The 12,040-nt window shown below is 40.0% G+C and overlaps 1 protein-coding gene across 1 annotated transcript in view; it reads left to right on the top strand.

Moving 5' to 3' along the window:
- Positions 1-3,908: 3,908 nt before the first annotated feature.
- The window catches only part of AKAP11 (A-kinase anchoring protein 11), a 34,456-nt gene continuing 26,324 nt past the window's right edge, over positions 3,909-12,040 (top strand). The window contains exons 1-5 of the mRNA XM_070943327.1: positions 3,909-3,937; positions 4,668-4,756; positions 6,098-6,208; positions 7,394-7,438; positions 7,944-8,078. Coding sequence (XP_070799428.1) covers positions 4,706-4,756; positions 6,098-6,208; positions 7,394-7,438; positions 7,944-8,078 — 342 coding nt within the window. The 5' untranslated portion in view covers positions 3,909-3,937; positions 4,668-4,705. The remainder of the gene's footprint in view (positions 3,938-4,667; positions 4,757-6,097; positions 6,209-7,393; positions 7,439-7,943; positions 8,079-12,040) is intronic.

Genomic DNA, 12,040 nt, shown 5'->3' with positions numbered 1-12,040 from the left:
TTCAGCGTCATTGTAACTTCGAATTGTCACTGAGCAACAGGTTGTAAGGTGAGGACTAGCTGTATACTCCACTAAACTTTAAGAGCTGAAGTGTCCTAAAATAGATGAAGTTTGATTCAGAAATACAGTTGACAGAGATGGGCCTTAAAAGCCAGAGGAACCACACACTCCAGATTCAGAATCTGGAGTAGATTGTGCCTAAGGACAATTTAGATAGATAGACAGAAAGACAGATAGAAAGACAGACAGAAAGACAGACAGAGATATAGTGATAGATGTATAGATAGATGGATGGAGGGACAGAGATATAGATACTGATGGATGGATGGATGGATGGATGGATGGATGGATGGATGGATAGATATATAGATTAGATAGATGTAGACAGACAGACATACATCTAGATATATCTCTATATATCTAGCTATATATCTCTATATATCTAGCTATATATTTATCCAGCTATATATAGAGATATATAGCTGGATAGATAGATGGATAAATAGATAGATAGATAGATAGATAGATAGATAGATAGATAGATAGATAGATAGATAGAGACAGAGACAGAGAGAGAGAGAGAGACAGACAGACATCAAGATATATATAGAGATAGAGATATATAGCTGGATAGAGAGACAGAGACAGACAGACAGATACAGACAGACAGACAGACAGACAGCAGAGATAGAGATAGATATATAGATGTATAGATAAATAAGAGATATAGATAGATAGATAGATAGATAGATAGATAGATAGATAGATAGATAGATGATAGAGACAGACTGACAGCAGAGATAGAGATAGATGTATAGATAGATAGATATAGAGATAAATAGAGAGATAGAGATAGATAAATAAATAGATAGAGACAGAGATAAATAGAAAGAAATAGAGAGAGAAATAGGTAGATAGAGACAGACAGACCGACAGCGGAGATAGAGATAGATATATAGATGTATAGATAGATAAGATAGATAGATAGAGATAGATAGAGACAGACAGCAGAGATATAGATAGATATATAGATGGAGGGAGGGAGGGAGAGAGAGAGAGAGAGAGAGAGAGAGAGAGAGGGAGAGGGAGAGATTGTAGATATAGATATAGATACAGATCAGAGAGCCACAAAACATTTGAGAAACTTATTTAGCTTTAAAAACTAGTTTTACAACTGGTGGGTTTCTCCTCCTCCAGTAGGTAAGGAAGGCTCGGAAGGCAGGTAGTCCTTGATTTACAACCCTCCTCCGCCGGAGGAGGAGTAACAGTCTTGGGGCAGTGACCTCGGAGTAGCCGGGTCTTTTAAGGCCACAAAATTGTTTTCTGAGAATTGGGCTGAAATCTATTCCAGAGAACAGCCAACCATTTCCTACATTAGCCGGAGATTTATGTCACTCTTGTCGGGGGTTGAGGAAGGCCAAACAGCAGGAGAAACACAATTATGGCAATTTATGTCCCGACCGAGAGATTCAAGCCAATTCTGGATTTTTTAATTCTTCGCGTTATCGTTATTGCTGTACTTGAGATTTTGTTCTCCTGCGTCAAAATTGGGTTTCAGTCAACAACATAAGTTACCGAAGGAAAGATTATTATTATTATTTTTTTTACAAATTATCCTGTCTTAAAAACTAGCATTTCCTTCCTTCCTTCCTTCCTTGGGGCTATCTTGAAGGATGTTATCTCCATTTTCCCGAGCAATAAATACCCTGACTGGATTACATGTTGCCTGTTAGTAGCATTTATTTCGATTTATTTCTCGTTGCTGAGAAACTTACTCCTTTTTAATTGCTTTGTTCCAAGTTTTCTATAGCAGAGGAGTTTGGAAATGTTGTAAATGAAAGTTGTAAGCAACTAGGCCTGACTTTGTAGTACAGGCCGTTCTTGACTTACGATGATTCACTTAGTGACCGTTCAAAGTTACAACGGCATTGAAACAAGTGACTTACGACTGTTTTTCCCACACTTACGACCGTTGCGACATCTCCGTGGTCACTTGAACAAAATTCGGATGCTTGGTCATTGGTTCATATTTATGACATGGGTGGGTGGGGTAATGTGATCCTCTTTTGCGGCCTTCTGACGATGGGGAAACTGGATTCGCTTAGCGACGGTGTGACTAACTGAACAATGGCAGTGATTCACTTAGCCACTGTGGCAGGAAAAGTCGTAAAATGGGGCGAGAATCCCTTAACAAATGTCTTGCTTAGCAACAGAAATTTTGGGCTCGATTGTGGTCGTATGTTGAGGACTGGTGAGAATGGGAAACCGTTAGAATTGGGGGGAAGCATTATATATTTGACAAGGAAAAAGGAATAATTTAAGATAATTCGCCAAACTTTTGGTGGGTCCTAACAAATTCTTTCATTGTTACCTAGTATGAGACTTTGCTGCACACATGAAAGGCTGTCCTTGACTTAACGACCGCAAGGGAACCCAAAATTTCTGTTGTTAAGCGAGACAGTGGTTAAGTGAGTTATGCCCCATTTTTTTTTTTGCCACAGTTATTAAATGAATCACTGCAGTTGTTAAGTTAGTCACAGAGTTGTTAAATGAATCCAACTTCCCTATTGACTTGGCTTGTCAGATGACCCTGGGACACTGCAACCGTCACAAGTACATGCCGGTTGCCAAGCCTCTGAATTTTGATCATGTGACCTTGGGGATGTGGCAAATGAAATTCTGGGATTAATTGTGGTCACAGAGTAGAGTAGAGTAGGGTAGGGTAGGGTAGGGTAGGGTAGGGTAGGGTAGGGTAGGGTAGGGTAGGGTAAGATAGGAGAGGAGAGGAGGGGAGGGGAGAGGAGAGGAGAGGGGAGGGGAGGGGAGGGGAGGGGAGGGGAGGGGAAGGGAAGGGAAGGGAAGGGAAGGGAAGGGAAGGGAAGGGAAGGGAAGGGAAGGGATGATGAGATGAGATGAGATGAGATGAGATGAGATGAGATGAGATGAGATGAGATGAGATGAGATGAGATTCTTTATTGGCCAAGTGTGATTGGACACACAAGGAATTTGTCTCCGGTGCATACGCTCTCAGTATACATAAAAGAAAAGATACGTTCATCAAGAATCATAAGGTACAACACTTAATGATAGTCATAGGGTACCATTGATACAAGCAACAAAGTTACAGTCATACAGTCATAAGTGGGAGGAGATGGGTGGTGGGAACAATGAGAAGATTAATAGTAATGCAGACTTAGTGAATAGTTTGACAGTGTTGAGGGAATTATTTGTTTAGCAGGGTGATGGCATTCGGGAAAAAACTGTCCTTGTGTCTAGTTGTTCTGGTGTGCAGTGCTCTATAGCGTCGTTTTGAGGATAGGAGTTGAAACAGTTGATGTCCAGGATGCGAGGGGTCTGTAGATATTTTCACAGCCCTCTTTTTGACTTGTGCAGTTTACAGGTCCTCAATGGAAGGCAGGTTGGTAGCCATTGTTTTTTCTGCAATTCTACTGATCCTCCGAAGTCTGTGTCTGTCTTGTTGGGTTGCAGAGCCAAACCAGACAGTTATGGAGGTGCAGATGACAGACTCAGTCATTCCTCTGTAGAACTGGATCAGCAGCTCCTTGGGCCGTTTGAGTCATAAGTCGAAGACTACCTCTATCAACTTTCTAGTAGATACCATACATTCAGTCTTGGCGAAAGATTAAAGAAGTGGGAAGTGTCACCTGTTTAAAAATGGTTGGCCTGACAAAGTCATAGTTTCTTGGATTTGTGGTTTTGTTGTTCCTTGTCATTCGAACATGAAGTTGTTTCCTCTCTCAAGATTGCAGTATGTAGCGTGTAGAAGACCAGCAGCAACCTAGAAGGCTCTCATGGACAACGGTGAAGGCAAATTCCATCTCCTGATAAGGCAGAGGAGACCTGTGGGCTCTCACACAGCATGGATCTTCAAGAAGGGACTCTTGGATGTTGATGGCAATCAAGCATTTGCACTTGGGTAAGTGTCATTGGCTGTTTCGGCTGCATGGTGGAATGGACGGTGGAGAGCTTTGACACTGAAGATCTTGAGATGTTATCTTGAACCGAATAAAAACTCTCAGATACATGATAAAACTAGAATTTCAGGTGAGTTTCTTCTTCTTCTTCTTCTTCTTCTTCTTCTTCTTCTTCTTCTTCTTCTTCTTCTTCTTCTTCTTCTTCTTCTTCTTCTTCTTCTTCTTCTTCTTCTTCTTCTCCTCCTCCTCCTCCTCCTCCTCCTCCTCCTCCTCCTCCTCCTCCTCCTCCTTCTTTTTCTTCCTCTTCCTCTTCCTCTTCCTCTTCCTCCTCTCCTCTTCCTATTCTTCCTCTTCTCCTCTTCCACCTCCTCCTCCATCTCCTCTTCCTTTTCCTCCTCCTATTCTTCCTCTTCCTCTTCTCTTCTTTCACCTCCTCTCCTTCGCCATCTCTTCCTCTTCCTTTTCCTTCTCTTCCTCCTTCTCCTTCCTCCTCCTCTTCCTCTCCTCCTCTTCCTCTTCTTCTACATCTGCCGCCTCCTTCTCTCCTCCTCCTCCTCCTCCTCCCTTCTTTCTTTTCTTCTTTCTTATCGTTTTTCTTCTTCGTCGTCTTCTCCTTTCTTCTTCTTCTTTTCCTTCTTCTCCTTCTCCCCCCCTCCTCTTTTTATTAACTTGAAATTGTGCCTTGTAACCAGTGGCAGATTAATTACACAGCATAACCCATTTTTATTTTAGAGATTCTTGAATTCATCCCTGAAAATAAACATTAAAACATGGACAGGATCCAAAGCTGTCAGAAAAATCCTAGAGGACCAGTGAAAAAGGTAAAACCTTGGTCTTAATAACATCGATTTGACTGAGCTACTATTTAATGGTTTACGATAAAGGTTTTCTTTTTTCCTTTACTTTCTTAAGAAAAGAACGTTTCAGACAATTTAGCAAGAAGGCTGCTATGCCAGGTTTAATAAGCCCCACCGTCCGTAAGTCAGCCTTGGAAAATATTTTTTTAAAGATGGAGTCCATGAGTTGATCAAGTTCATTCAGAGCCAATGAGATATTTCCTCTCGGGAGATTTGGAAACAATTTGGCCATGACACAATCTCATAACCTCAACAACACTTGAATTTCTTTTTTCTGGGTTGAACATGAATAGTTTTTCTTGTTTTCCTAGAGGTGAGTTCTTGTCTCAAATGTTCTTGGATACCCTCATCCAGCCTTTGCTGGAAGGAGAAATTAGAATAAATTTAATTAAATAAACTCTTCCACCCAAATCATCTTCTCCCTCAGCAAGCCCCCAGTCTCCTAGCTTTCGGGGAGCCTTTAAAAAGATGGCTCTTCCCTCAAATTCTTACACTTAGTTTGAACATCAGGTGACTCAAAATCTTAATACATCAGGATAAAATAATAGTTTCTACGTAATCCTGAGTAAAAAACAACTACAACAAAAAGATAACTTTTCAGAATAGCTACAGGTGGTCCTCAATTTAAGACCACCACTGAGCCCAGAATTTATGTTGCTAAGTGAGAAATTTGTGAAGTGAATTTTGCTCTATTTTTTGACTTTTCTTGCCACCGTTATTAAGTGAGTCCCTAAAGTTAGTAACACGGTTGTTAAGTGAATCTGGCTTCCCCCTTGACTTTAGGCCCAAAAAAGAGATTGCATTTACCACAATTGAGCCCCAAATTGAGCGAGACTGTTGCTAGGCAAGTTTTCCTTATTCTACGGCCTTTCTTGCCGATGTTGTTAAGTCACTGCAGTTGTTGAATTAGTAACACGGTTGTTAAGTGAATCTGGCTTCCCCATCGACTTTGCTTGTCAGAAGGTTGTAAAAAGGGGATCACATTTACCACAACCGAGCCCCAAATTTTGGTTGCTAAGCGAGACCGTTGTTAAGTGAGTTTTGCCTCATTTTGCGGCCTTTCTTGCCGCCGTTGTGAAGTGAATCCCCGTAGTTGTTAAGTTAGTATAGGTTCTCCTGCTTGAGCAGGGGGCTGGACTAGAAGACCTCCAAGGTCCCTTCCTGTGCTATTCTATTCTATATTCTACTAAGGCGGTTGTGATGTGAATTTGCCATCCCCAATCGACTTCGCTTTTCAGAAGGTCATAAAAAAAAATCACATTTACCAATCCCCTTATTTATTTATTTTATTTATTTCAAAAACAGACCTTCAACGAATCTTCCCTCTCTCCTATGACGCCGTTGTTACAAAGTCAAAAACCATTGTGTATCATATCAACACAAGATCTGTGCAAAAAGGATGAACGTTTCAACGAGGTTTGGCATCTCTTCAGTTTTTAAATTCAACATAAATATGAATTACACCTTCGTTATGATCTTTACCATGTCCTTCAGACCCTTCACTCTATTCCAGTCACTAGCTTTTAAATTTATTTTTATATGTTAGTGATTTTAGTGGAATTTCTTTGGTCCTTGTGAGCAGCCCAGAGTATTTTGAGAGTCGGGTGACGTACAAGTTGTTGTTATTTTCATATAAACCTGCTCCTTAAGTATTAGAGAAAAGGTATTAGCAGTGAGTTACTGAGACTGTTTTCATATAGTTTATGAAAAGTTTTATATAATTAAATTACAGAGAGACCTCAGTATATTTCCCTTTTTAGACTCAATATTTATTTTGATGTTAAACTAAGACATATACTGAAATCTAAAACAATTTCTGAATTGTTTGTATTTATATTGTTGCTTAATTAGATAATAGACAAGCTTTCTAGTCTGATTGGAATAAAGATAATACTGTATTTTTAGACAAAACAGAACACAAGCTTTTTAAACTTCATTCCTAACACATTTCCTCTCAGTTATTTTTTAAAAATATTCCTGCTGGATTGAGAACAGATGCAAGTTTTGTTATAATTTTCCTGAATTTTCAGCAACACTTGGCTCATAGTTATATCTTTCTCTATATCTATCTTATCTATCCATCTATCTTATCTATCCATCTCTATCTATCTATCTATCTATCTATCTATCTATCTATCTATCTATCTATCTATCTATCTAATCTTATCTATCTATATCTATCTTACCTATCTTATCTATCTGTCTATCTATATCTATCTATCTATTTATCTTATCTTATCTTATCTTATCTTATCTTATCTTATCTTATCTTATCTTATCTTATCTTATCTTATCTATCTTACCTATCTTATCTGTCTGTCTATCTATCTATCTATCTATCTATCTATCTATCTATCATCTATCTATCTATCTATCTATCTATCTATCTATCTATCTATCTATCTATCTATCTATCATACACACCAGATATAGCTTCCTTTGTAAAACTTCTGGAAGATGTTAAATTTTTTTTAACTAGCATCAAATACACATCTGTCTTCTTTTGCTAAAGCCTGAAGTATAATATATTTAAAACCTTCATATATTTCTTTCAATAATTCATGTGATCTCTCTTTATATATATATGTATTTTTATTTCAGGTCACGTTTCTCTGTTTTGCTAATGACACTGCTATTCCAACTAAGGTATGGTTTTCTTTGAGTCAGAAGATATATCAAAAAGACATGCTTCGTAATTAAATTAACAGATTCTATCTACATTCCAGTACAGGCAGTCCTTGACTTATGGCCACAATTGAAACCAAATTTCTGTTCACATGATACTGTAACCGTCATAAATAGGAAGCGGTTTCCAAGCATCTGAATTTTGTATAGCGTTCGGGCTTCTAGGCCTAGATAGCTTTATGGCTTCTGTTTGTTTTCCTTTTTTTCTATCCCGTTTCAAAAGGGATAGATAATCTCATCCGTGGAGTAAACCCATTACGTCCCACGAGGAGTTTTGGCAGCAACGTTAGTTTATGAACACATCCTAAGTTATTTGATTTGGAGGGTTAATTTGTATTTTGCGGCAAATCGTTTTTGGGTTCATCCCATGAAGAAAAGCTCCGATGTTTGGGATGAAAAACTCATTGGTGGAATAATTTCCCTTACTCAATTGAATTGTTGCTCAAGTGTGCTCTGCTTGGTTTAGGAACTGGCCACTGTTTCTGTGGGCCTTCCAGATGTTCTGAAATCAAGCCACTGGTGCAGCTTGCATGATCAGGAAGCTCTTTTGCTAAAGGATATTTATAAACCGGCAGAGACAAGTGACAACTTCAGACAAAAGGTAAGAGAATGTAATATGCTGGTATTGAATAGAGAATAGAGTAGAGTAGAGTAGAGTAGAGTAGAGTAGAGTAGAGTAGAGTAGAGTAGAATAGAATAGAATAGAATAGAATAGAATAGAATAGAATAGAATATAGAATATAGAATATAGAATATAGAATATAGAATATAGAATATAAGCTGATTGTTGTGACCCAGGCCCAAGTAGGTATTATCAGACGCAATCAGTTCGAAAACAAACAGACTTTATTTATGGCATAGGACCCGGGTACCTTTGAGACCGACTTCTGCCACCAATAGCCTCCCACCGGCCAGTCCGCTCCCACAGAGAGGGTCTCCTCAGGGTGCCATCGGCCAAGTTATGTCAGCTGGCGACACCCAGGGGGAGGGCCTTCTCTGTGGGAGCCCCAGCCCTGTGGAATGAACTGCCCCTGGAAGTGCGTAAGATCTCCGACCTCCGGGTATTTCGCTGTGCACTCAAGACCCTGTTGTTCCGCCAGGCCGGGCTATCAACATAATAATTTTAAATTGGGTGTTTTAAATTTCTGGTGTTTTAAATTGAGCCGAATTATTTAATAATTTTAAATAATTTTAATTGATGTTTGTCTTGTGCTTTTAATAGGCTGTACATCGCCCTGAGTCCTTCGGGAGAAGGGCGGTATAGAAATAATAATAATAATAATAATAATAATAATAATAATAATAATAATAATAATAATAATAATAATAATAATAATAGAACAGCTAAGAATTAACTCATTCTCAGCGTAGTCCAAACTAATTCAAAACAAATTCTTCATAACACAATTCTTCAGCCTTATCACCAAGCTTGGTCTAATTAGGAACCTGCCAAAGGCTTTTCTTGGCAAAAGTTCAGAAGCAGAAGACACAGACAAGAAATAAATGCAGCAAGAGAAGAAGCAAATCTATCAACGTTGTTTTCCGACAAAAGAGCCCAAGAGCCATTGCTGGTCTTTTAAGCCTTATGGGAGGGGCCAATCATCTCCTGGCCTTACTCCTGAGTCGTCCTTTTTGCTTTAGCTCCTCTTGCCTTCTGGCAGCTCTTCTCATGCGTGCACTAGGAACAGGCTCCTCCTGTTCGTCTGCCTCTCTGATGTCAGCCTCTGGAGGCTCCGGAGCCTGCACATCACTCCCAGATGGCCCTGGTCCCATCTCTGCCTCTTACACAGAGCCCTCATCCGGGCTTTCCCCAGCCTCCAGGACTGACCCACGTTCTTCCTCAGCCTCATCACTGTCCGACTCCGCTGCCAGCTCCGCAGGCTGCTGGCGGACCACAACACTGATAACCTGGCGTTGCCTAGGTATTTATTTATCCCAATCCTGTATTAGACAGGAAAAGCCATCGCTCACTGTGGTGAGAATTAGAGATCTAATTGCCCTGGCCAACAGCCTGGGAAATAGTCTACAGGGAACAGCCTTTGATTATCTGCATTAGCAGGCATCTCCCCCGACAACTTGCCCTCTTTGCTTGAAGCTGAGGGCCTAGGGGGTTTATTGTTTGTTTGTTTGTTTGTTTGTTTAAGAACCAATCCCCCTTACCAGAGAGAGCCCCCTTGTGAAGTACTGTGAAACTGTTACCATGGCAACTCCATTGTGATGTACATTAGAAGCCATTTTAAGGCACAACAGGCTGTATCCTAACAGAACTTGAATACAAAATGCACACTATCACTGTCAGAAGTACTGTGATTTGACACTTTAGATATAATTCATTCCTTTTCATTTCAGCAGCCCAGGCGTTCCAGAGTTATGCTGGAACACAGACACACACACAAACCCCGAGGGGTGTTAGGGGTGTCTTACCCCACAGTATTTGTTTCTGGAGGGTAAGTCATCTGTAAGTCAACCAATTTGGTTGAAATTGCTCGAGGTGTTCCAGAGTTATGCTGGATCGTGTGTGTGTGTGTGTGTATACACACATAGATCTTTTTATAAATAGAATAGAATAGAATAGAATAGAATAGAATAGAATAGAATAGAATAGAATAGAATAGAATAGAATAGAACACAACAGAACAGAACACAACAGAACACAACACAACCCAACACAGTTGGAAGGGAACTTGGAGGTCTTCTAGTTCAACCTCATGCTTAGGCAGGAAACCCTACACTATTTCCGAGAAATGGTTGTCCAATCTCTTTTTAAAAGCCTCCAATGTTGGAGCATTCACAACTTCTGGAGGCAAGTCATTCCACTAATTAATTGTTCTAACTGTTAGGAAATTTCTCCAGAGTTTTAGGTTGCTTCTCTCCTTGATGAGTTTCCATCTGTTGCTTCTTGTCCTGCCTTCTGGTGCTTTGGAGAATAGCTTGACTCCCTCTTCTTTGTGGCAGCCCCTGAGATATTGGAAGGCTGCTATCATGTCACCCCTAGTCCTTTTTTTCATCAGACTAGACATACCCAGTTCCAGCAACCGTTCTTCATATGCTTTAGTCCCCTAATCCTCTTTGTTGCTCTTCTCTGCACTCTTTCTAGAGTCTCAACATCGTTTTTACATCATGGCGACCAAAACTGGAGACAGGATTTCAAGTGTGGCCTTTCCAAGGCCTTATAAAGTGGTATTAATACTTCACATGATCTTGATTCTATCCCTCTGTTTATGCAGCCCAGAACTGTGTTGGCTTTTTTGGCAGCTGCAGCACACAGCTGGCTCATATTTAAATGGTTGTCCACTAGGACTCCAAGATTCCTAGTCTGCTTTTCAAAGATCTGTATAGTACTGGATGAAAAGAATCAAAATCATTAATCAGCACACACACACACACACGTATATATGTATGTATATATATATGTTTGTATGTATGTATGTGTATATATATATATTAGTAAAGATATATTAGTAAAGAAAGAAGCAGACATCCTGCGAGCTCCGGAACTTAAAGTTTAAAATCTTAAAATAATTAAAATTTTATTTTACTAAGCTTTCGTCAGCCATCTGCTGACATCGTCAGAGTATTAAACTATCATTACAGAGATCTCTGCCTTTATATGCCATTAATCAATTTGGCCCTTGCGCCGTGTAACAGGCTCTTCCAGCTGTCTCCCACTTGTAATCAGCTGTGTTGTTTTTGCTGTCGTCATGCTGGGTGATGGAGGCTTAATTCCTACTGTTTCCTCCCTCTTAGCTTGCTTATCAGTGGGGGATGATGTTAGCCTGTCAACCATTGCGATTTGCCCTACGTAAACCAAGATTTTTATGCAGCCCTAGTTCAGTGGAATCACAATCCACTCGTTTCTAGGCTTTTTTTCTGGCAGCCAGCAAACACTCTGCTGCCCATTGGGAGACTTTGGGCAGTCTCATTGGGCAGCAGAGTGTTTGCTGGCTGCCAGGAATAAAAGCCTAGAAACTAGTGGATTGTGATTTCACTGAACTAGGGCTGCATAAAAATCTTGGTTTACGTAGGAAGAACCTGGCTAAAGAGAAATACACATAAAGCCTATGAAAAGGAAAGAAAACAAATACTGTACCTTTACAGGGAGGATACATGGGATGAGGGTGTGGCTAACTGATGAGGACTTATAAGTCCGAAATAGATCTATCTTAGTCTCCTTAGTCTCCCAATGGGCAACAGAGTGTTTGCTGGCTGCCAGGAATAAAAATCTAGAAACTAGTGGATTGTGATTTCACTGAACTAGGGCTGCATAAAAATCTTGGTTTACGTAGGAAGAACCTGGCTAAAGAGAATACACATAAAGCCTACGAAAAGGAAAGAAAACAAATCTATCTGTCTGTCTGTCTGTCTGTCTGTCTGTCTGTCTGTCTGTCTGTCTGTCTATCTATCTATCTATCTATCTATCTATCTATCTATCTATCTATCTATCTACAGTAGTCCTAGATGCACGTCTGCAATTGAGTGTGTAATTTCTGTCGCTTAGTGAGACAGTTGTTGAGTAAACTTTGCCCCATTGTACGACCGAGGTCACATGACCCCCTTTTGCAA

The sequence above is a fragment of the Pituophis catenifer genome, unplaced genomic scaffold, assembly GCF_029215685.1.
Source record: "Pituophis catenifer annectens isolate HBS135680 unplaced genomic scaffold, rPitCat1.0.hap2 SCAF_4, whole genome shotgun sequence".
NCBI lineage: Eukaryota > Metazoa > Chordata > Lepidosauria > Squamata > Colubridae > Pituophis > Pituophis catenifer.
Note: the sequence above shows the minus strand (reverse complement) of the source record. Positions and strands in the feature narration are given on the sequence as shown.